General features: G+C 45.0%; 1 protein-coding gene across 1 annotated transcript in view; it reads right to left on the bottom strand.

Moving 5' to 3' along the window:
• The window catches only part of LOC119456117 (ATP-binding cassette sub-family G member 1-like), a 77,592-nt gene that overhangs the window by 32,602 nt on the left and 19,373 nt on the right, over positions 1–25,617 (bottom strand). Inside the window, exons 4-6 of the mRNA XM_037717722.2 lie at positions 4,961–5,221; positions 3,462–3,579; positions 987–1,173 (exon numbers count right to left, since the gene is read on the bottom strand). Coding sequence (XP_037573650.2) covers positions 987–1,173; positions 3,462–3,579; positions 4,961–5,221 — 566 coding nt within the window. The remainder of the gene's footprint in view (positions 1–986; positions 1,174–3,461; positions 3,580–4,960; positions 5,222–25,617) is intronic.

Raw genomic sequence — 25,617 nt, 5'->3', positions numbered from 1 at the left:
ATTTACCGCATGAAGTAAAGAATGTCGCAGTTTTGCCCGAAAGGCAAAGCATCAATTGCGATAGCAAATTAGTAGAGAGCTATTCGGAGTAGGGATAGTAGTTTTATCGGGTGCATAAACTTACATTCGCTTACTAACTGAATTGACAAGCGTGGTATCAGCGCGCACAAGCAAACATGAATAGATCACACTGAATGAACGCAGACGACTGTCAAAACGCTGGCAGCAAGCAGGCAAAGGTTCGTGCGGTATATCGCATCAACGGAAACTGAGCGGCGAATGCACAGCACATACAAAGGTCTGAGCCGTGTGGAGATAAGAGATGGTGCTGGCGACCGCCACAGCAGGGCAAAGTACGAGCGCAGTTGTTGGCAGAGTCGAAGCTGCGCCCCTCCCCTCCCTCCCCGCGCTGCCTTCCCGCTTTCTTGCTTTCACGTGGGAGATTGAGTGGCCAGTTCCCCTTGCGCCGGTTGCAAGATACGCCTTTGGTGCTGCCGCACAGCGTCGCCCCGCCTCCCTCCCTCCCATACCCCCCCGGCCTTTTGCGAGACGTTCACGTTTGCTTTCCGCTGTGCATTCGCTCTCCGTAATAGCGCGCGTCCCCCGCGCGCTTTCGCTCATGCATACGGCGCGCGGCGGCGATTTTATCGCCCCTGCACTTTATACGAAACCTCACAGCGACGGCGACGCCGACGGCAGAAATCCGGTTGAAGTGTCCATATAATTGCTATTGCAATAAAAAAAAATGCTAAACTTATACTGGCTTAAACATTAATGGGGTGTTTCCCCTAAAAGTGCATTACAATTTGCAAACCCATGCATTTATGCGTCTGCAACTGCTATCACAGTAAAAGGAAGGATCAGAGACAGGGATAAGGCAAATTGAAAAGAACCTATCAGAAACACTGACCTTGCACAAGCATGAAGCACAGCTGATACAATAAAATACGTGCAATTGATGAGTTGTAGATTGTATTTGCACCCACCAGCTGCTCACGCTTGGAGCGGTTGAGGGACGGCATACGCAGCTGGACACCCACGGTGAGTGCCTCGCGCACTGTAAGTTCGGGGAGCAGGCAGTCGTCCTGCATGACGTAGCAGCTTTGCTGGTTGAAGAGCTCTGTGTCCCGCACCCAGCCATTGACTTGCACTTCCCCCTGGTAGCCCTTGTCACTGCATAACAAACAAGGCACAGTTGCAGTCACCGTACATTAACATAAACGACTGGGATCACAGATTGTGGTGCGAGTTATTGCAATTTGAATAAGGTGTCACCTAGAACAGAACGACTGCTTATTGCACGAAAAATACCATGCACATACCTGACCATCTTCGAGCAGATATATGGCGAGAACAAAAATACAATTAGGTGCATATGAGGTGATGGGGTTCGGGTTCTTTGTTAACATCCCATAAACATTCGAATGTTTTGCCAATTAGTCTTATGAATGTGAGAGAACAAACTTTATGAATGTAGTCAGATTAGCTGTTTTGCAGCACCACCCATAACACGTAGTGCATCATAGTGCCACAAATAACCACCTCCCAAAGCATGCTCAACACATTCTTGGATAGCAACCGGGGTTGGCTCCTCATAATTTCTTTTTATAGCAAAACTTCCTTTGCTTGCCCTCCCAGGTTTGGCGTGGCTGCCGGGTCGGTTAGTATCTCCGCAAATATATATATATACACGAAGGTGTTTTATTGCACGATTGTCTGGTACTGGGTATAGTGCAAACTGGCACCAGAACTAGTGTGAACCAAGACAGCCTGGAGTGGCAGGTGACACACGTAAGCGTGGACATGAGCTCCAACACAACCATGCCATTGTTATCATGGCATTATTGCCTTTTCATTCTCGTCATTTCATCACCTTCGTTCCGTAATGATCGTTCCTTCGTTGTCATGCCGTCATTGTTCTGCTGTCTTCATTCTCTTGTCGCCCTGTGTTGTCATTTCATCATATGATTCCATCGTCATCACACCGGCGTAATCATGGTGTTGTCATTCCCTTCTAATAATGCCACCGTTGTCGTGCCATCATTGCCATTGTGTTCTCGTGCAGTCGTCATCATGCATTTGTGGTCTTACTGTCATTGTGATCCTGTTGTAGTCGTTATCTCATCATCATTCCAGCGTTGTCACCTGATTGTTAACAGTCATGCCTTGGTCGTCTTCATACTATCACCATCACTTCAGAATTGTCATCTCCTTGTCATCATGTCATCGTCATCAAACCCCCTTTGTCGTTCATTGTAGTCATGTTCGTTCAATACACATGATTATGTCGTATCCCCTGCAATGTCGTCCTGCCATTGTCATGCCGCCATTGTCGTGGCTGTTATTGCATCATCATACAGTTGTTTTGTATTTGTGGATATACTGTCATTGTGATACTGTTGTTTTTGTTCCATCATCATCATTTCAGCTTCATCATCCAATTGCCATTATTTCATCGTTGCCGTGCATATGTTGATGTACCATCGTCATTATTTCAGAATCGTCATCCCATTGTCATCACACCGTCGTTGTCATTGCTTTCTTGTCATTCAATCGTTATCATTGCATTGTCATCATACCACCATGGTTGTTGAATCATGGCCATGTCTTCACACAATCTTTGTCATGCCATCGTTATTGTTTTATCGTCGTCACACCATCGCCATCCTTCCTCAGTTGTCATGTGTGAGATCCACATGTACAAGCACAACAACTTTATCTTGAGCTAGATGTTTCTCACTGATGATGTGACTAACTTGGTTGTGTGATTTATATTGGCTAATGGGGTTGTAACACAAGAGCAGCATTCTACGGAAACATGAGTGGAAGCTCCACTTAAAGCAATTCCCACAGCGTGTGGGATCTGCAATTTTTTAAACATTTCCTGAAGTAACGTGCAACACTTCCACTTGTATCAAGATCACTTGCCATGACGGCATCTTGTTTTAGACCTCTGACAGTGGCAGCCACAACACGAGTTACCTAGGGCAATTTTTGACGATACATCTACTTTTACAAGCAATTGTGAATGATTTGTAGAATGGCGATCATCATTAAAAGGGGCCGTTGCATGTATATGCTTGGCTACTGATGGCAGAAACCTAGGCTGCAGAGTGACACCATCGCAATGCACTCAACTATACGTGTTGTGGAGAAAACTAAAAATGAAGCCACATCTTTTCTAAACATATCTTTAAGCAGGCACTTCGCTTGATTTTGCACAAACAATCTTTCAGTCTAAAACAAAAGCCTGCTGCACATACAGCACAACATTTCATAGTAGTCTTTTCAACATTTCTGTCAAGATACTTTGTAATCAATCCAAATCAGTCTTGCTTTTCTTTTTCTGGCAAACAAAAATGTATAACATTTTTGTCATCCTCAATTTGTTAATGTGTGCTCTAGCACGTGTTGTGCTAAGCCTGAAATGTAGTGAACTGTCAAGAAAACTAAGCACTTACTAGTGGCCAGAGAGGACATTCATCAGCGTAGTCTTGCCAGCACCCGAGGGGCCCATGATAGCCGTCAATGTGCCTGGTTCTGCCCTGCCATACATGCGGCTGATGAGGGCCTTTTTTTCTGCAAAACAGAAGAACAGTGCATGGGCCCAGGTGATATAGTTAGGATATTTTTACGACTTTCTGCTGTGCCATAACCATCATCATCACTATATTTGGCAGGTCCCAGACAGGACAAAAGCCTCTCTTTGAGGTCTTATTTACCTTTGCTTTTTTAACAAACACACCCCATGCTTGCCAACTTCCTAGTCTAATCACCGGTCAAAGCATATGTCTGGGCTAGTTGGTTACACATGGTAAATATATGGCACACAAAGACAGATGTCCTTGTCTACTACCTTTATGCAGTCCTTGTACACAGTGTAAGTTTACTCTGATCAATGGATCTAGTTCTCTGCCACCATAGACTGCTTCCATCTCCCTGGCATCCATAATTCAGTCACTAATCAAGCACTGGTTTTCGGTACCGTGTGCAATGACAGTATGCCACAACAACCTTACTGCATATCTTGGAATATAGCGTATAGGTTGCTTGAGACTGTTGGAAAGCATAAATAGACTCAATTGAGTTTTCAGATAGACTCAATTGAGTTTGACTTTAGTGTGGATGTCACATCTCGTACTCTATCATGCATACTAATGCATTTGTTACTTGGTTGCTCCAGTAGAAAGATAAAGCGGCCATAATTCGTGAGCTAGGACCCTCATAAATGAAGCTTAGTGGCTTGATTGAATCAGTGTTGCTATTTACCCACAAAGCTACCCTGCTGCTGCTTTCTAATGGGATAATTTTTTTTTTCAATGTTCCAGACAGATGCCACCTCAGGTTCATTTGATTGAATGCATTGCTTTGAAGGTTGGGTTCATAGATGGCCAGTGTTTTCCATTTTCACCAGCAAAGCCATGATAGCGTTGATGCCAAAGCTTGTTATTATAAAAAGGTCTGCAGATAGCAACCTGCACATGAGGCATAGGTGCTCTCAAGTTCTCATAAAACAGGGGAAATCATTTCAGAGTTTCAGGTCAAAGTGTGCCGACCAATATTTTTCGGTGCTATGTTCGTCGTCATTTATGCTATTTGGGTAGAATTAGTAAATGTGAACATGTATGTGTCATTGCTAAAGTCAGCAATGTCATAATAATGCATAGCTATGGCTAATGAACAAATAGCAGACACATTTTATGTGACCCTTCACATCAAAATGTTGATTATTCTAGAACTAGCACCTATAATATCTTGCCACACAAAGTCTTCCGTCATCAGTTCTGTTCTAGTATTACACTATTCAGTAGCTGTTTTCCACGAGTTCCTCCCATTTCGCCCACCTACTTTAAGTACCATGTTATACAATAATCCAAAAGAAGGAATTTTTTTTCACAGCATAACAGGACAGGTAAAAATAATTCCCAAGTTGCTCGCTGTTTGCACTGAACCTGCATACCTTTCTTCTTGACAGGCACCGTGTATGTGATGTTCCTCCAGTCAAGGTAGACAGCATTACACCGGGACTGCCGGAATACATCACTGGATCGTGCTGCACCATTCTCAATGTCAACCACTGGGCTACCCCCATTCTGGAAGGACACCACAAACTCCTGCGGCAGCAGCTGTGACTCGTCGAGTGACTCCTTATCTGATAATGCCACTGCTGTGCGCCGTAGCTTCTCTTCTTCAGACTCGTTTGAGAGAGCCAGCTTGGAGCCTGCATGAAAGGCATATTGGTGCATTAAGATAACATCAGCTCCCAATAAATGAAGCTGCAGAGAATTAGATCATTTGATTTCGAGTTAGCCAAAACAATAAGCTTTCAAGGACAGTGTGAGTACATAAAAATTTGAACTGCATAGAAATAGGAAGTTTAGTTATCAAATTTACTACCAAATATTTTTCTGCTTCCAGACGTAAAAGAATGAACATCAGGTAGTAAAGGGTGGGAAATTTTAAAATGTGTTTCCTTTGGCTCACAGTGATATTTAGTAGGGCTTATCTTCACACCTTTTAATCAACTGATCTTTAGAAGTACACTAATCCATATGTGAAGTTACGTTACAGCATTACTTTCATTATGTTCACACCAACTGTCATTACATTGCACCCATGGAAAACACTCATGGAAAGCACTCATGGAAAAACCTGCAGGCCTTGAGTGAACAAAAGCTTCTTGCTTTTTTTAGTAGCCGCCTTTACATGAATACAACAATGGCCTGCCACATATCCATATGCTGTGCAATTCAGAGTACACACATGAAGAAAAACAATGAATAGAGATGTGTTGAGCGTTCCCTTCTTTACTTTGTTCTTTGAACTTTTTTAACAAAAAAAGAAAAGTACAAAAAGAAGTGCACATGGGCATGCTTCACAAGAGGTGTGATCTTATCTTAAAGCCCTTGCTGGTGTACATTATATTATGCATTTGAGCATTCCTGTGTGTATCCTAGACCTGTTGGGTCTTTTGTCCTCGTCTGTTATGGCCTTGCCTTACTGGTTACCTCCATACGTTCTTTCAACAAAATTAATGGAATATCAACTAGCCGCATCAGTCACCCTTCTTTGAACGTTACATAATTGGGTAAATGTCCTCTCAAAGTCACAGCTACCATTCTAAATTCAGGTCAACATCAAAGTTGCATTCTCTTCGTAGTGCATTAACATTCTTTACATGTGTTCGACGCGTGGGAAATGCGATGCAATGCGCCATTGTTGTATTCATGTAAAGGCGGCTACTGAAAAAGCAAGAAGCTTTTGTTGACTCAAGGCCTGCAGGTTTTTCCATGAGTGTTGAATGAAACGGAGGCATGCATATACCAAGTTTATATATGCAGAATATTAACAATATGATATATTTTGACCATTTGCTCACACAAGGTTGGCAGCGTTCATATAAGTGCTGTAACACCTGTATTTATTATTATCCTATCAAAAGGGCCAACTTGTTTGGAGTGCGAAAATCCGGATAATCGGCTGTCACCCGGTAATGAAGAATATATACAGGGTGTTTCAGCGAACACTTTCAAAAATTCTTAAAGGTTGCCTGTGGCAGATAGCCCAATTCTATTTAATGAGCTGGTCTACTCGAAGAGGCGAACATTACTTGCACGAAAAATTGAAATGGATAATTGACTAATTAACAAAAACCACTAATTAGGTTTGTTTGTTTGTTTCTCAACAAAACGTCGCTTTGTGCAGTGAAGCACAAAATTAACTGGAACACCAATGCATTTCTCCGCAAAGTTCGGGAAATAATATCTCGAAACTGGTGTCATCCTGAAAATTGATTTCAAGTGGATCCGCCTTGCGAACTCCACGGCTACAATTTGTAAATTGCAATATGGGCCATCAGGTATTTAGTTAAAATTAATTAGTGAATTTTTGTTAATTAGTCAATTATTCATTTCAATTTTTCGTGGAAATAATGTCCGCCTCTTCGAGTAGACCATCTCATTAACTAGAATTGGGCTATCTGCCACAGGCAACCTTAAATAAATTTTGAAAGTGTTCGCTGAAACACCCTTATTTTTGGTACATGCGAATTTCAACCATATAGTTAATTTCCCCGACGCTTTCCTTGGCTTCATTGTCTGTTGGCTTTATATGGCCATGATTAACAAAATCTAGCCCCTATATTTCCCTTCTCTCGTTCTCTCCCACACACCCACCCACAAATAAACAGATATATCAGGGAAAGAAGCTTGACAGCGACTGGAGAGGCACTGTCACAGCTCCACGTACACAACAGCACATAAACAAGTCCTGACTGGAGCGCGCGCAGAAGCGTTTTAATTACCGCCGATGGGAGCCAAGCGAAACGGCGAGCTCTTTGAACTTGAACCGCGCCGTCCGCAGATGACGAAAGATAACCACCCGATAACGCGCGCTTGTTGGGAAAAGCATTGCGGTACAGTACGACGCTTTTGTCCAGTACAAAGCGGGCACGCACGTTAATATGACGCGTGCGCAGCGCCGGTGGGCCAAGAAAAATAAGAGCAAGTCGGCGTCCCCGTACTGTGCCACACATAGCAACAGCGAACATTCCGCCGCAGTAAGGCAGCAGTACCGTTTAATGTGCACGGACGACATCATTACGATAAAATATCCTTACTGCTTCAAAGCAGCTAAAGACCAATGCAGGCAGTGCACATGACACGCGCAAGCCCTGCGCGCAATATAATGTTTTGATCACAACAGTCTCTGGCGTACCAGCGACAAAAAAAGAGGATGCGCCCATCCCGCAGTAGAAAACAAACAATTTAGGCATGCGACACCGCAAGCTCTTGACCGTTTTATTTAGGGAAAGAACGTGACTCACCGACCACGCACGGGATTCGAGCTTAGGCAGCCGCAGCAGTCGTGGCACGAGCCAGACAACAATGAATGAAAACCGCAGCGCAGACGCTTCACCTCAAAGCTCCGTCGAAAGGTCGGGCGGCGCGCGCGCCACGCCACAACTCTCCGACACTGCAGCTTTTGAAGGAATGCGGAGCGCAGACCAAGAGACGAACGCCCGGGGCGATCGCAACAGCAGACAAGCGCGGTCCTAAGCAAAACTAACCGCACGCAAAGTTCCATTACCGTGATGAGCTAGAGCCAGGGAGCGCGGAGTACACGACAGTGCTCGGTGCGTGTGTACGGGTGCTAGCGGAAAGGGGTTGCGCGGATGCGAGCAGTTTTCGCGAGAAACGAGCGCAGAAGCACAACATACCTTACGGAAGGGGCTCACCGCGAGGCAAATAAACGAGGGGGCAGTGTGCGAAGTCCACAGGTAGAGATGGCTGCTGTATCCTGTCGAGGCGCTGGCGACAGACATGTGAAGTCGCAGCAGCCGCCGAGCAAATTCACGCACGTCAAGAAAGAACGAGTAAAAGACAGATGCCGGCGAGGAGGAAAGGAGAGGTGTGTTGAGAACGTGGAGAGAATGACGAAGGAAAACGGACTGGGAGCTGGGAGAGGCAAGAAACAGCATTAGAGAGGCGCATGCGCCCTGCGGCTCCGATGCCCAGCCAGCCCAGCGGTGGTGACCAGCGGTGCGCGACGCGCCCGCGCTTTGGACGCGAGCGTTTCCTTTGGACCGGTAGCGCCATCTCAAAAGCCCGCGTCGAAACCCGGGCTTCCAAGGCGGATGCGAGTGTCGCATTTGTTCCAGGTGCCAGTAGAGAGCGAACGTAGACGTGAGCATTGGGAGCGGGAGTTTCGAATTTCACCGGCCAGTCTCTTCTCGACAGAGAGGGGATGATAAGTCTGCGCCCGAGAAGCATTCAACTGAGACGTTTATTGCTGCAGGGCTCATAATGTCATGCAGCGAAACCCGGTGAAGGGAGTTTGGCCAAATCGCTATCTCGTACTCGGTATCACGATGCCTTGTAGATGATTCTAAAAGGATGCATGTGGGGTGGATATAGTTTTATGTTACGTTTTCTCGGTTCCAAAACAGTTCATATATATATTGTCACGTGGTAGTGACGATCAAAAACACAGTAGTAAAACTGTGAATAACGAAATTACCTCTTACACGTGTCAATATTTTTAAACACTGCAGCCGCCCACTGAAGATAGAACAATGAGCGACTACGTTTCCTTGAATTCTGTGCGTCACACCTCCACTATAGCGGTCAATAAAGAAATAGGGAGGTAATTAAAGAAAGAAAAAAGAAAGGAAGGAAGATTGGCTATAACTTAAAAGGAAGCTTTATCTCGGAGCGCCTATAAATGTAAAAACGGAGATATAGCGAATCTGGTGAGGTTTGAGGAAGGAAGCAGATTTTTCATCTTTTCCGTCAATGGTTTCATAAAATTAATGTTGTCGAAAATTGCAAACTTTAATGAAACGGAAGCATCAAGTTTACAAATCTAACTTGCTTAAAAACGACACCAAGGATACTGCAATTCTGCCAACTGCACATATAGTGAGACATCTAAGGCGGATAAAATTGACGTATCACTTAGTGCTCTGAAGTATACCGCTAATTTGTGAGTAGGGCTTTTGCAAAACCATCGTAAACATTGTAACGGTTTCACGTAAGCTGTTAAATCGCTCATCAAAATTGTCCGCTTAAGATGCTCCAACGGTAGCAATTTACAGAACTTCCAGATCTGTTTCGGGTGCAGAGTTACTGTTGTGTAAAAGTTTGTGCTTCTTACTTTTTATTTTATTTTTGAAGCGCACCGATATTCGACAATTGCCGTAAAACGTTGAAGCTTTAAGTAAAGATATTGCTCGCCAATTAAAATTGGTTCAGCGGTTGCCGATATAGTGGGAGCATTTCTGCGTTTCACACGTGTTTGATGATAGCGATATCAGAGTTCGGTATAAATTCTCTTAAAGGGCCCCCTCACCAGATCTGGCCATATTGAGCTGACAGGCGCAATGCGTATATGCGCGCTAACCATCGTGTCTGCTATGTATTACGTCCCTACACGCCGCGGAAGGAGCTCACATTTCAAACCAAATGCCGTTTGCCCGTTTCGCGGGCGCCGCGCTATCAGCGAAGGAGTCGACGTCTATCGCGCAAGTGCGCCTACGTACATGGCTGTGGTGTGACGTCACTCTAAGCGGCACGTGACTTCGAGAATTATTCAAGGCAACACCAGTTTAGACAAACACTTTTGTCTATAATAATAATACATGCAGATCCGAATGTCTGTGTGCTTTTGTTTTACTTCGAACCCTAGCAAGAAAAATGTACAGTCAACCACAAAAGTTCACGTACCACGAGATCTCAGAAAACGTTCCATTCCCGAGCAGCCTGTAGCAATAGCGAGTAAAACTGTATATTACAATGTTGTTAGCATATTCTAGTCGAGGCCCGAAATGCAAATACCAGGCTGCGCTGTGAGGCTGCGGATATATTCAGCTTTTTCACAGATTTCATGGTACGTAATATTTTGTGGTTGACTGCTTCCGTTTCATCTGCTTGTTCCCACGTCGTGCAGTCGCGCGCGCAGAGAACAAAACTATGCAATTTTCTACTGTGTTCCAGCGCGAGAAACAAAAAAAAAAAAAAAAAAAAAGAAGAAGAAGAACAGAGAGAGAGATAGAAAGAAGGCGGATCCCGTGACGTCTCGTCACGTGGTCCTCCGGCTCCGGTATGAGAGAACGCAGGGAAGGAATTTCGCCTGCGGTAGCTAGACGGGACCAGTGGAGCGAGTGTCTATGTTGGCGGTGACGCTCTCCTCTTGAAATAATGTGTTCACGGGACTTTAAATGTTTCTATATTTCCTATTATTGACCTATTTTGAAAAATTCTTGCGATAGAACACTCCTTAGAGGGCACGAACAACTTTCAGCGTATAACCGAAATTTGCTATGTCGGCTGGTGAGGGGTGGTGGTAAGAGCGTCGAGTACCTTGATCTGACGTTCTAGATTAAGAAGAATAGAATACGTGCGGAAGTAGTATTTAATTTTGTTTTAATTTAAGAAGAAAGAAGAACAAAGAAAACGCTACGACAGTGGGTGTTATCGTGCATTTTTGTGTCGAATAAATAAATAAACAAGACCTACGCGGAACCGAAACATAAAATCCGAGGACACCTAAGCATTTCTTATGATTAGTGAATGCGAAAGCATTAATGTCCAATTGAACGCCGCCGAGCGGTCCTTCGAGTTTTGCGCTGCGAGTAATGTTTTATTGCGATAGCAATTATATTGACGCTCAAAAGCAGATTTCTGCCGTCGGCGTCGCCGTCGCCGTGAGGTTCCGTATGACGTCAATGGGGATGAAATCGTGGCCGTGCGCCGCCGAACGCTGTATGTGCGAGTGAAAGGGCGCGAGGGACGCGCTCTTTCACGGGGAGTGAACGCACGGCGGAGAACAAACGCGCGTTCTGCGCCGTGCTTCCTTAAGGGCTGCAGAAGTAGGCGTCTCTTTCCTCCTTTACAATCACCATATATGTAGAGCAAACGCGCCTTCTTCCGATGCGCGAGAGGCCGTGGGGGAGGGGGAAGGGGGAGGGAAGGGAGGCGACGTTTAGCTGCGGCACCAAGTGCCTATTTATATCAGAGGCTCCGGCAACAGTCACCAACGCCGCACGCATTTTGAGCGAACGCGGGCAAAACGCCGACGGCGTCGACAACAGTTCTGCGCGTTGCCGGTGCTGCTGCATGTCCAAGTTTATACAGCTGATAAAGCTAATATCATTACTCCGTATAGCTCTCTACAAATTTGCTATCGCAATTGATGCTTCACCTTTCAGGTGAAACTGCGACAACTTTTTCAGTTTTGCTGCGGGGTATGTCATCGAGTTTTGCGATCAAATTGATGCGGGTTATTATTTTCCTTTGTACAGTTTCTACGTTGGCATGTTGGCTGTAGACCGGAACCATTTGGACGATATTGCTGCGAAATCAAGCACGCCGCATTCCACCGACGTCCTGCGCGACGAGAGACCCAGGAAGCAGCAAGCAGCAGCGGCCACCAAGGCCGGCAGGCGCGCGCAGCAGCCGAAAGCCCAGTGGCGGTGAGTGAGAAAGATACGGACCGCGCGCACAGCTTCCGAGAGCGCGACGGCGGCACCCGCACGCGCGCGTCACGTGACTGCCTCGCCGACGACAACCCGTCTCGCCCCGCGGCGTCGCGTCGCCGTATCCGCTCCGTCGAGGCGCGCTTGTGACGTGGCGTCGCAGCCATTGGGAATTTAGGTGCCGCTTCGCGGCTACAGACGCCGGATTTTTCGCTCAATAGGCCATTCGATGCTTTCGCATAAAAAAACACCTATCCATAATCACTCAATGATAGTGGAAATCAGTGTACATTTATCACTTGATTCACATTTTTCTTGTCATGACGGTGCAGGGAGGGCAGAGCGCAACCATTATGGGAACAGATTCGTTGGAAAAATATTTTTCGTGTCTGAAGAAAACCGGCTATGATATACCACTGGATTATCGTTGTGCTATTCTTAACATTAAAGCGTTTTTTAAAAAAAACGCCGGGTAACGTGATGTGGCAGATAGCGCTATTCTACTTCGGCTTGGTAGCTTGAAGAGTTGGGCTTTCCTGGCATGACATATAAGTAACGTTATATTAGCTAATTACAAATGCTACAGTAATTAAATTAAATATTACTTAATCGGGAGTACATATCATATTGCAATTGCGCAAATCAAGCCAATCAGTTTTCGAGGCACGTCTATAAAATAGAAGTAATGAAACTGGCACTAATTTGAAACTTCTGTCCAAAAATAGTGTCACAAAATGCGACGACGTGCCAAGTAGATTTGTCGCCAGAGGGCAACAATAGGCTTTTCTAGGAAACAATAAGCGGAATACCCTTTGTATTGCTACACAGAATTTAGAGACTGGTATCTTGTAGCTGGTTTAGTTTCAAGGTTCTTGTAGTAAATGGACGTACCTTGATCACTGGGCGGCTTCTATTGCGAAATTACAATGTGTACCATAAACCAATTTATTAGAAATCAAACTAACAGAATGTAATGAGATAATTGCATATTATGATTAGTCAAGCAAGTAGACTATGCCTCTTTATATAACCAGGCTGATGAGATGGAATTAAGCTCTCTGGCAATACACGACTTGTAATAATTCTGTTTGAGTAAAATAAAATGAAATAAATAAACGTATAGTGCAAGTACAGGCGCAGTACTGGAGACATGCGCTGCTACATGGTGCTTCTTTCTTTTTATTGCGATAGCAATTATATGGACACTTCAACCGGATTTCTGCCGTCGGCGTCGCCGTCGCCGTGAGGTTCCGTATAAAGTCCAAGGGCGATAAAACCGTCGCCGCGCGCCGTATGCGCGAGCGAAAGCGCGCGGGGGTAGCGCGCGCTATCACGGAGAGCGAACGCACGGCGGAAAGCAAACGCGACCGTCGCGCGAAAGGCCGTGGGGGTATGGGAGGGAGGGAAGCGGGACGACGCTGTGCTCCGGCACCAAAGGTGTATCTTGCAACCGGGAGTGAGGGGAACTTGCCACTCAATCTCCCACGCGAAAGCAAGAAAGCGGGAAGGCAGCGCGGGAGGAAGGGGGGAGGGGCGCAGCTTCTACTCTGCCAACAACATGCGCTCGTACTTTGCCCGCGACTGTGGCGGTCGCGCGCACCGTCTGTTATCTCCACACGGCTCTGACCTTTGTATGCGCTGTGCATTCGCCGCTCAGTTTCCGTTGAAGCGATAGACCGCACGAACCTTCGCCCCCTGCGGCGGCTGTGCTTGCTGCCAGCGTTTTGACAGTCGTTGTCTGCGGTCATTCAGTGTGATCTATTCATGTTTGCTTGCGCGCGATGACACCACGCTTGTCAATTCAGTTAAAAAGCGAATGTATCCAAGTTTACGCAGCCGATAAATCTACTATCCCTACTCCGAATAGCTCTCTACTAATTTGCCATCGCAATTGATGCTTCGCCTTTCGGGCGAAACTGCGACATTTTTTTCCATCAGCCTATTTTATAACCACTACAGGGCGAAGGCCTCTTCAAACCCATGCAGCGATCTTAATGATCCATTTCTTGCGTCAGCAAGAAATGGATCATTAAGATCGCTGCGTGGAATTAAGATCGCTGCATGGAATTAAGATCGCTGCATGGAATTAAGATCGCTGCAGCTGAAACTATCCTGTGACTGCATATTTTATATAATTTCGTCACAGCACCTAATTATCTGCCGTAATATGCTGAATTTCGCTTCCCTACGCACCAGTTCATTGCTCTAACTATGCAAATCAATCAGTCAATCGGTCAATCAAAGAGATTAACGACTACCTGCTCTACCCTTTACATGACTTGCCAAACTCCACTTATTTTCGTTTACCTCAATTAGGAAATCAGCAACACCCGCCATTTTATTTCTAACCCATACTTTCCTTTTGCTGTCTTTAACGCTACACCTAACATTTTCCGTTCCAGCACTTTCTGCGCGTTGTCCTTAGTTTTATTGCGATAGCAATTATATAGACACTCCAAAGCGGATTTCTGCCGTCGGCGTCGCCGTCGCCGTGAGGTTCCGTATGACGTCAACGGCGACGAAATAGTCGCCGCGCGCCGGACGCTGTATGTGCGAGTGAAAGGACGCGAGGGACGCGCGCTTTCACGGGGAGCGAACGCACGGCGGAGAGCAAACGCGCGTTCTGCGCCGTGCTCCCTGAAGGGCTGCAGAATTAAGCGTCTCTTTCCTCCTTTGCAATCACCATATATATAGAGCAAACGCGATTTCTTCCGTCGCGCGAAAGGCCGTGGGGGGACGGGAGGGAGGGAGGGTTGGCGACGTTTAGCTGCGGCACCAAATGCGTATATATGTAAAAATGTTGTGAGGCGAGAATGTGCTAAAGACTTCCGACGCTGCTCTACGAGTGTCCCGTTCTAATCTCGTCGAAAACCTCCGAGCCACCCCCAGAGGCACCGGCAACAATTACCATCGCCGCGCGCGTTCGGTGCGAACACGGGCAAAACGCTGACGGCGTCGACAACAGTTCTGCGCGTTGCTGGTGCTGCTGCATGTCCAAGTTTATACAGCTGATAAAACTACTATCCTTACTCCGTATAGCTCTCTGCTAATTTGCTATCGGAATTTTTTACACAAGTTTCAATGTTGTCCTCCAAATGATCAGCCCGAAAAATTAGCATTGGTAGAATGCACTGATTGGTAGAATGCACATTTTTAAAATTCCAAAGTAACCTCAATTGCTGTTTTTTATGACCTGAGAATGCTTATCGCACGCGCTCACACCTTTTTTTTTATCCACCTATATTATGTCCTTCGAGCCAACCTTTAATATCCACCATAACTCAACTAGAGGTTTCCTTCTCACTATCCGTGTCTTCTTCGATATCTTCGATATGGTAGCATTTGTTTTTTCTTTGCATGAACACAGAGATGACGATGCAATCTCATGTCCCGTTGATGGTCAGGTTGCCAAGTTGATGGTGCATCCCATATTTTCATGTGATTTCGCGAATTCTAAACTCATTTCATGGTTTCTTTTCGTCGTCCAGTGGGTGCCTTTCTAGACATTGTTAAATTCCGTCATATTGTAAAATTTTGTAATGGCGGCATTGTGAGCCAATCAGAGAGGCGGTAGCTACGCTATTATAAGCGAATACCCTATTATAAGCGCTATTATAGGCGTATTCCTTATAGGCGCTATTATAGGCGTAAGAATACGCTATTATAAGCGTATTCCTGCATACATTTAACTTGCTAATCACGAAATTTTACTGTCTGGCCAATTAACTAGTGATACATTTGCTTAGTTTTTTTATTTTGCATATTAATTCCAAAACAGGCTTTGTCGTTCAAGTTCGTAATTGTTTGTTGCAAGTCATCTCCGCTGCTGCCGAGGAGGACAATGTCATCTGTAAACCATATGTTGCTGAGATATCCCCATTGACACTTGCACATAATCATGCACAATCTAGCGTCTTGTACACTTCTTGCAAGGGTGCAATGAACAACAATATAGAGATATCGAGTCTCCTTGCCCGACATCCTTCATCGCCAGTATTTTCCCACTTTCACGTACATGAATAATTTAAGGAGCCCTGGAATAGTTTCAATTTATAGACGCTAAAATGTGGCGAGTTCATTATTTCTCCTTAAGTTTGATATTTCTCGTTAATTTTGCAGAAACGGTTATCCCGTTAAGAGAGAAATATTTACAATGTCGCTCGCTGTGTCTGCGTAGCAAACGCTGTAGCGCAACTGTATTATATGTGTCGCGTAATATGTTTACACTGTACGGTGCTATACGTGTTCGCGTCTAGGTTTGCCGTAGCGGTTGTCGCTTAACCTCTGGCGAAGTTCCAAGGACGGCTACGCGGGGTGACGCGATAGAGGCGTTACGATGACCTCATTCGAGATATACTCCGTTAGTTTGCTCTTTCTTTTTGTTTACATACCAACACACCTACTCACGTTGCAAAGAAGACCGATTACGCCAGTTCAAGGCTGAGCAAACAGACGTCGCATTTACTCCTTCGTGAACAACGCATCACAAGTTTGAATGGTTCAACCTCCTGAGACCCCTTCCTTGTATATTAATGCACATTCCTTTCAATCCGTCTCAAAGTTAACTAGGGGGCGACTGCGTAACATATTGACCGCGGATGTTAGAGCACGCGGAGCTGTATGAAATGGGTTTAATCATTTTCTTGCCAACAGTTGTCAAGAAAATTGACACTAATATGACATAAGTTGTGTCGTCACGGGTACTATTCTGAACATTGTCAGATTGCGCCATATCGTCGAATTCGCTATCTTGTCTGCTCTGATTGGCCCATGGGATTGCTACCGCCTCTCTGATTGGCTCACAATGCCGCCATTACAAAATTTTACAATATGACGGAATTTAACAATGTCTAGAATTGCACCCACGGACGACGAAAAGAAACCATGAAATGAGTTTAGAATTCGCGAAATCACATGAAAATACGGGATGCACCATCAACTTGGCAACCTGACCATCAACGGGACATGAGATTGCATCGTCATCTTTGTGTTCATGCAAAGAAAAAACAAATGCTACCATATCGAAGATATTAGGAGATGGTTATACTTTGTCCACGTACATATAGAGGTCCAGGCTTCTGGTATCCAACAGTGGCGTTTGTAACATGTGAGTCAGTCATAATAACTGACTTGAAAAACGATTATGTCCTTGAGCTGTCCTAAGGTCTTATATAAGAGGTTAAAAGGACACTGTAAAGAAACGCTAAATTAATTGAGATTAGTAAAGTTTGCTTACAAACGATGTCTGCATTTCTATTCCGAAAAAAAAAAACGAATTGTTAGCGAAGAAAATGAAGGCAAAACTTTCAATATCAAATTTCCCCCACCCCTCCCCCCTCTCGAACTATGGTGTCCATGACGTCAGTGTCACGTCAAGAGTTTTGTGTTAGTTCCTCGTGCGTGGGTAATTTGTGTGCAGTAAAAATGCAAAGTTTTCAAGGTTGAATCTCTACATACTCTCAAATACAATGCATTCATTCTTGCAGAGTTGTGCAGAGTTGTGTATTTCACAGGTCACCGTGCAAATACCACGGTGCAAATAGTTTATTTGATTTGAAAAGTGCGTTGTTACACGCGCGTGGCGCGCTCAGGAAAATTTTAACACGTAGAAGCTGAGGAAGGTGGAAGGTGAAGTAATTGGCTAAATACAGCGATGGTAGGTAGAAAAACCAGGACATGGATAACGACGAAGAGGCTATTTATCATTCTTCATCCCGTGCCTCCTCCACGCGCCGCCAATAATTTCTACTTTATGAGAGCACTTAGCTTAATTAAATATCCTGAAGGGCCTTCGCGACGTCGGCCTGCTGTCACCTAGCTTCTAACAGCTCCTGGGTATTCAACCTAAAAGTTCCAATGCGTGATAGTTCTGGTGTCCTTAATTGGGGACATGAGCAAATATATACGCTAACGTCTACGATTTACAATGAGTGGTGCGGTCCATGAAGTAGGTACGTGGAAGCTCTGCTTTTGCGTCGGCAAACAGAGCAGGACGGAATTCACAAATCCAACGTACGAACAAATTTCGGCGTAAGAAAATCTTATGAGAAGAAAAGCGTGCAATATATTTTACAAGGGGTCATGGGAGGTTAGACAGGCATTGCTGCAGAATACAACTTTAATGCTCTCTGGGTGCTGGGAACATTCGGGCAGTTTCAGCTGGTGTTCAATAGGCGGCAAGTTGTGGTTGTCCAAGCCTTCGATGTACTAGTGCGCTTTTAATGTTTGCGACGACACTGCGTGGCGTCATAGTTGCTAGAAAAGCGTTTTTTTTTCATGGCGATCACCAAAGCAGGTCTGTGATTTGAAATATTTTCTGCAACCCTAGCTGTGTTGTATCTTCGAACGCAGTAAGCCTGCATATGCTGGTGAGTTTTACACTGTTTTTTCTCTCTCTTTTTTTAAACGCTTGCGATGCTTTTTCTTGCGAAATGAAAGAACTACAACACACCTAAACATCTCAAATTATCAAGACATGTTGCTGTTAGACGATTTCCTGTCGTGTTGTGTGCTGCCAGCTCCAGTGCGCTAGTATATTACTGAATCTGCAAAGCCCCTCCAAGCCCCCGCTTTGTCAAATTGTTTTCGGAGTGGGAACCTACATGCGTACGGACGGGTGGCAATTCTGTCCAAGATACCAAGCGGGACATCACTGTGGTGACACATGAAAAGGGAAAACTCGGATAAAATCATATGATTGAGGAGGTTAGGGCACGGATTGTTCGAAAGCACTGAACGGTGTGATAGAATACATCACTGCATAAATCATCACATAGCCACTCGTTTGGATAGAGAAGCTAAGCGTGTATCCGTCTGGGTGAATAACACTGAGTAGACAACACCTGCCAAGTTAATTTATGCCACTTGGCTCTACCAGAGCACAAACGTTGAAGCTGACGTGATGAATGCTTTAATGGCAAGCTGAGTAACATTATAAAGCATTGGGGCCTATAAGGCTCCAATGCAGAGAGCATGGCCTGACACCGAAAGTTCATCGGTGCAAACAATATTTTATCGACCGGATAGATCGTCCAGCGGAAAAACAAAGCTAACCAATGGGGTATGACCTCAATGCTCGGTACTGACACGTACTTTTCGATGACCAGCATATTTTTCGGTGTGACACTCGCCGTTGATTTGACGTGCAATGCGAGTGCACCGATACACAGCCCAGAGCCTAAGCAGACAAAACAAGTAGAAAGAACAGTAGACAGCCAATGCCGTTTTTTGATTGGCTAAATGCGATTGTTCTCAACCCAGGCTGACATGAGGCGTAAGCGCAATGGCGTAACTCACGTCTTTCAGTCTGTCTATCTGATAATTATTTCATATTTCCCCCCTCTCACTTAAGAAAGCTATTTGTAGGCATTTATGAGTACGGCGCAAGAATTTTGTTAGGCTGCGCAAAATCGTACGATGCTCCGTGGATGCTGCGTAGTAAACAAGTGAATATGACGGCGTTAGTCATCCGCGCTTTGAGGCCTGTAATCGCGGAGGATAACAACTTTTGAAGTCTTTTCTCACATTGTGAAGCATGTAAGATTCTGCGCTTACTAATGTGTGTCCTGTCAGCAAGATGGGAGCATTTTGGTTGCTCAAAATTCACTCTTCTGACAGCGCAGAGTTACATAACTTCGTTGAGTGCGTTTGGACAAAGGTGCGACTGTTAAACGTATTTATAGAGGAGCAAGAACAGGTTTTACGGCTTGTACGGAACAAACTTTACACAGCGGCCGTGGCGCTGTCAACGTTCAGAGAAAAACTAAAGAACAAAAAAAAAAATGCTTATTTCGTATTCTTGAACTGCTATGTTTATGCACAGCCGCAAGACGAGTCGCCGGATTCATTCTTACAGTTCTTTGGGAATAGTCCGGCCCGACTTCTTTATTTTAAAGCATGCTTTGCGGGCGGACGCGACATTAGCAAATCGCGCATCGTTTCTGCTTGCATATGTATCAAAGTGAGTTCTGCTAGCTCGCCTTCAAGAGCCGGTCGGCAGCTAAAAGGAGACGGGAGAAAAAAAAAAAAAAAAAAAAAAAAAAAACTCTAAATAGAGAAAGAGAGAGAGAGAGATAGAGAGAGCATATTTAACATAGCGCACGAAACTCGGGGGTGAGAATCTACAAAAAAATGTGGTTGATCCCTCTTATATAGGAATCGGTATAGAACACGAAAGTGAAACGTATCTTCACAGAAGTAGTGTAATGTTTATTGCACATTGATATATAATGTCTATTGGTGTTTTGTGGCTAAAGCGCCCTTAGGCGTTGATGCACCCACGCTGACGCCTGGTGGCACGTCTCCTCCATCACGACTACCAACGTCGATGACCATGAGCAACCGTCGTGCATATGGAAGCTGCACTACGCTGCACACGCTAGCACAACGCGAAAGACGAATCACGTAACTGACACACTAATACAACGCGCAAGACAAAGCACGTAACTGAATCGTCACCGAGTCAAATCAGCGCGTACAGCGCGTCGTAATTGCAGCCTCCGCGATCAACTTCAGAAACATTTTCAGAGCTAATTTCGGAGGCCACGCTCCGCTGTGCTGAGTACGGTGAACGCCACCTAGGTTGAAATCTACAAAATGTGCTGACTCAGCCTCTAGGTTGATTGTACACCGTACGAGGGATGGATGCCCTCATATTGAGCCTTCTTTTCTGGCATATCTTTACAGCATGACACTTTTTCACTGTATACACGCATTTCTTGGGGTCGCTATACAAACGTTTGCCTGTTGTGGGCCTTCTGGTTATGTTTCTGGCGAACGAGGTCAATTTTCACTATCGTCCGCCCTGCCATTCCTCTGAAGATGCAGCGAGCGTGCGAACGCTGTCGCGCATGTCGGCGCCGTAGCAAACAGAACTCGCCAGCGGAGAAGTGCTTGGCGGTTAGAGCATATAGCCTCAGCCTTGTTGGACTCATATCTTAGCGCAGTAACTCTTTGGCTACGAAATTGCGTACGAAGGGCGCAGCTTAGTGAATCCCGATGCAGTTTCTTTTTTTTCTCTCTCTCTCTTTTTGCAGCAGACCTATTGCTATCAGATATGGCAGACGTTATCTTTTCATTCTACTAGTTCACTTTCTATTTATTTTTTCGCTTTTTTTTGTAGAGGAAGAGCTAACCAGGGTATCGAAAATCGAAAAAAAAAGAGCTTTTTTTTTTTGCGAACCAAAACTGAATTGAAACGGTCTAACTTTTTTTTTTTTGTAATACGGAACAAAAGCGAAAAGAAAAAAATATGAGTTTTAGGCGAATGCCAGCCACCATCTTTGAAGAGTTTCATCCACACATTGCTTGCACTTGTGGCTAAACCACGCTGCCCAATTTCTAAGTGCACGCGGGTTTGCTATCATTTTAGAAGTGGCAGCAACGTTATTGCGGTTTTTGACGCGTTGCGCCGGGAGGCAGGCATGTTAGTAACACATCCGTGAGCAATTGACAATGGTGACCATTAAATCAATAGTCCTAGGGCAGTGGGTGGCCTATAGAGATCGCTGAATTGAAGTAGTGCTTCTTGCTGGGCGGTAGACTGAAATAGGTGCGGTGGAAATAGCGTATTCCTTCTGAGGCTGGCAGTAAGTTTCCTCGGCTCCCTCAGGGAATTAAACGACACACAGTGTTTATATTTTGTGAAAATAAGGGGGCAAGTTGTTGGCAATGTACACAGGAAGTTCAGAGCGTGCGGGTTAATTAAGTACTTAATTTGCAGTAAATTAGTGCTCTGGAGCATTACACGTGTGCTTTACGAACCGGATGCAAAATTTAGCCCACAGTCTGCAGGAAGAACAGGCATCGAAATCAAACTTAATGAAAATGAGGGTGACAAATATGCATGTACTATCGACCAAAAAAGTTTACGGACCAAGGGATCTGACAAAAAGCTGAATATCTCCGCAGCCTCAAAACGCAGCCTGGTATTCCCATTTCCAGTTTCTACTGGTATATGAGAACAACATTGTGATGTACGGTATTACTGGATACTTTTAAAGGCTGCTCGGATATTTGGCGTTTTCTGAGATCCCGTGGTCCGTAAACTTTTTTGGTCGATGGTACATACGAAGTTAAACGTATATCCGGGAAACGTTTTGACGTGTGTGGTTTAAATGCAAGCAGCATAATTTTTAATGCAATTGTTCCAAAGAAACAGATATGCTAGAAATCGGACTGTGACTCTGCAAGGTTGCACAAGTCTACCCTACTTTTGTAACTAGTACTTGTGGCTTGATCGAAGAACAGCATGCTTACTTTTTTTTGAAATCTTTCTTTAGACCCCAGAGACACCCTTATCGTATAAATTTTTGGTAATTATTCCCCGGTTACGCAAACGGAGATGAACCGGTTTGAACCGCTGTTTTATGCTCCAAAGTGGAACCGGAAGTGAACCTTTTCTGCTGAACCTCAAAGAAAACCGGAACGAATAAAGTTTCGGTTCGACAATCTGCTTAGAAATTAGACAAACATTATGGGCTTATCTTGCGGATTGGTGATGATGATCTATGGTGTTTACTGGCGCAAAGCCCGGGATGGCCAAAGAGCACCAAGTATCTTGCATTGCGCCCTCAAGACAACGAGATGCGCAAACGAGATGATGGTTTATTTGAATCAATACGCAAGAGAAATGTCTGAAACAAGCCGCATCAGCTGCCGAATCTTTACTCACGTACATGTGTTCTCATTTTCAAGCAAGCGGGCTTGTCCGGCAGCTCATACATGCTAGAAGCTGCAAAAACGTATAACAGCAGAATATCGAACTCATAACCTCCCCAGTTTCAGAGCCACCCTGCGTCAACGTAAGCGTAAATAGGCCCATAAATATACGTGAAGTCGCCAAATGAAGATATATATGTCCGAGATGTTTGCGTCAGTTCCCTGGCCTGTCTTCCTCCCATTAAAACTAGCGCTAACACAAGAGATCCTGCAGCTGTCACATAGGCTGCAGTTCATCGGTACAGTTAAATGTAGATGTTTTTTTCACGAAATGTGCCGGAAGCTCGCCACTTGTGTGTACACCGCATATGTGCGTGTGCACTCCAAATATACCATACGTTGTACTTGTTCTGTGTTGGTCATCTAGGGCGGCACACCAAAGCGTTACCGCGTCGAATATCCAAATTCGACGGTATCCCCGTGGCATCCACTATAGAGTACATGTATGCCTCCGAAATAGCTCAAACGCACGCTGTTTGATATCTAGGCAATGAGTTCTGGGCAACCTCTGCAGCGGATGCCTCCCAGGCTTGTCGCGGAAGATGAATGCGGCCAGGTTCTGCGAGCGAACATACTCTGAGCCAACGTGCAGCTGTCGGTATCGCGGCCGCTGCGGAACGCAGAGAGACTATAACTCCCATTTTGCTTGATTCATTCATTGTACCAACAGGGTTTACACATTACGTAGGCGACGGAAGGGGGACAAGGCGGGGGGGGGGGGGGGGGGGCACTGAGAAGTATAGGCGCTGCAAACAGTTTAACAAGAGCTATAGTAGATAGAGAGAGAGATAGAGAGAGAAAATTTAATGAACGCTGCAAATGTCAGCCCTGCTATAATGAACTAGCTGGGGTGACTGAATAACACGAAGACAAAGAAAATTATTCAAACGTAATTAAAAGACAAGCGAGAACAAAGGAAAAAAAAAAGAAATCAAGTCCCGACATCAAAAAATCAAATAATGTCTATAAATCCTGACTGACACAAGTAAAACAGCATTACCCACGTTGCCTACGTGGCTCGAATTGGGTCCACATATCTTTCCCAGGCCGCTATAGGGAACGACTAATCTGCATTTGTTCACGTATATCGAGCTAAGTCCTTGTTGCTAACCGCACGAATTAGCAAATCGATGCAGTAAGCGAAGCAAGTAAAGTAAAAAGAATGCGAACAAAATACGTAAACAGCATCAAACAATATCAAATGGATTGACAAGAAAAATAAAAGGAAATGATGCATCGAGATCGAGCAGGGAAATCGCAGCGGCACGAATATTGAGCGTGGCGATGACATTCAAGCAAAGGAATTCCGGACTAGAGAAGCGAAGGGTAACCTCGCCAAGAAATTAGGAGGCAAAGTACCAATGACTGAGTAATTGAGCCTTGCTATATAAAGTAGTTATGTATGACCGCTGCGACAGCGATGAGCGCGGAGCCGCAGCCCTCTGGCTGCCCGCTGCTGGGTGACGTAAGCAGAACGTCATCTCGAGGGGCGCTCGCTGCAGCCTCCCAGTTTCGGTTTCGCGCACTCTGATAGCCGAAATTCGTCGTGCCACAGTTCCACGGGTAATCGCATTTTTCAGGACCCAAAAGCTGATATGGCTTGTACGCAAAGCTCACTTGAATTTTCCATTCATAATGAGCCCGCTGAACGTATAATGGTGTACATGTTAATAATTTTGGTTAATCAGCGACTAATTACCCCGTATCAAGAGTCAACCCATGGTGGTCAGCATGCCTCCGAACGAACCGTCCTATTACTCCAAGACGACTGTTTTAAAATAAATACTTGAAGTATTCGTAGGAACACCCGGTATATACGTATAATGTACAATATTGCGAGTTTCCTTGAAGGAATGGACGAGGTGTCACCGGAGTAATCAGGTGTGCCTTCTAATTTTGGTCAATGCAGCTCACCAGTGCCTAATCAGCGGTTCTGTCTCTGTATGCTGGATACATGTATAACACGCTAAACACTTAAAGCGAGAGAACGTGCATCTAATGTCAAGAATACGGACAGCGCGCATTCAAGCATGCACGTGAATTCATGTCAATTCACGGATCCTAGGAAGGAGCAAAAACAAAGTATCTCGCGAAATCTTGGACTCTTCTTTTACCAAAACGAAGAGTAAAAAGCGTGTAAGTGACACATCAGTGAGTTTGTTTGGTTCAGCAAGGCTTTATCTGGAAAGTGTTCGTTAGTTTTGATACTGTGAAGCAAGGTGCGAGCACACGCACAATGCGCTTGCGGTACGAAAAGGGATATACCTTTTATATGCTCACTGTCTGCTAAACATAAGCAGTTGAATGTAAGCGCCCGTGCTGCCTTTATGTCCTTCGCTCTCTGTAAGTCGTGCTTTTTGGCGCTAAATTCCTTTATGTTCTACTTAAAGTAAGTTCGTTTTAGCCTTTTGTTCTTCATTTGTCATGCCACTTTTTCGTCACCAGACGAGTAGTCCCAGTCGATCGGTCTCTGTTATCGGTTACTAGCTCCATTAAAGCCAGGTAATCAAACCCATACGGTTTACCCACTACGGTTGGTATAGCACTGTCATGTACGTACGAGTCCTATTTACCTATACTGTGTGGGTGGGTCTAGTGGGTTAACGAAATTTTCAGCGTGTGTCTGAACAACAGGCACCGCCTAAATAACTAAAAAGAAATAATAATCCACATGTTTCATAAACTCAAACGTTTTGCCACATTGGGATGGATTCGGTGTGCGAAACCCGGGAAATCGCAAATATAGCGTTGTGTTTGGTCATCACCCTCGATCCCTACTATAAGAACCCCATGCCCCATTACGAATGAAATGTGAATATAAGGGACAAGGATTTCGTTTTATATACGATCAGGTTTTAGATTATGAGATCACTACACTTGCTGTCGCTCAGTCACAAATGTCTAGAAAGAGGGCGATGATTATG

This window comes from Dermacentor silvarum, chromosome 6 (assembly GCF_013339745.2).
Source record: "Dermacentor silvarum isolate Dsil-2018 chromosome 6, BIME_Dsil_1.4, whole genome shotgun sequence".
In the NCBI taxonomy this organism is placed as follows: Eukaryota; Metazoa; Arthropoda; class Arachnida; order Ixodida; family Ixodidae; genus Dermacentor; species Dermacentor silvarum.
Note: the sequence above shows the minus strand (reverse complement) of the source record. Positions and strands in the feature narration are given on the sequence as shown.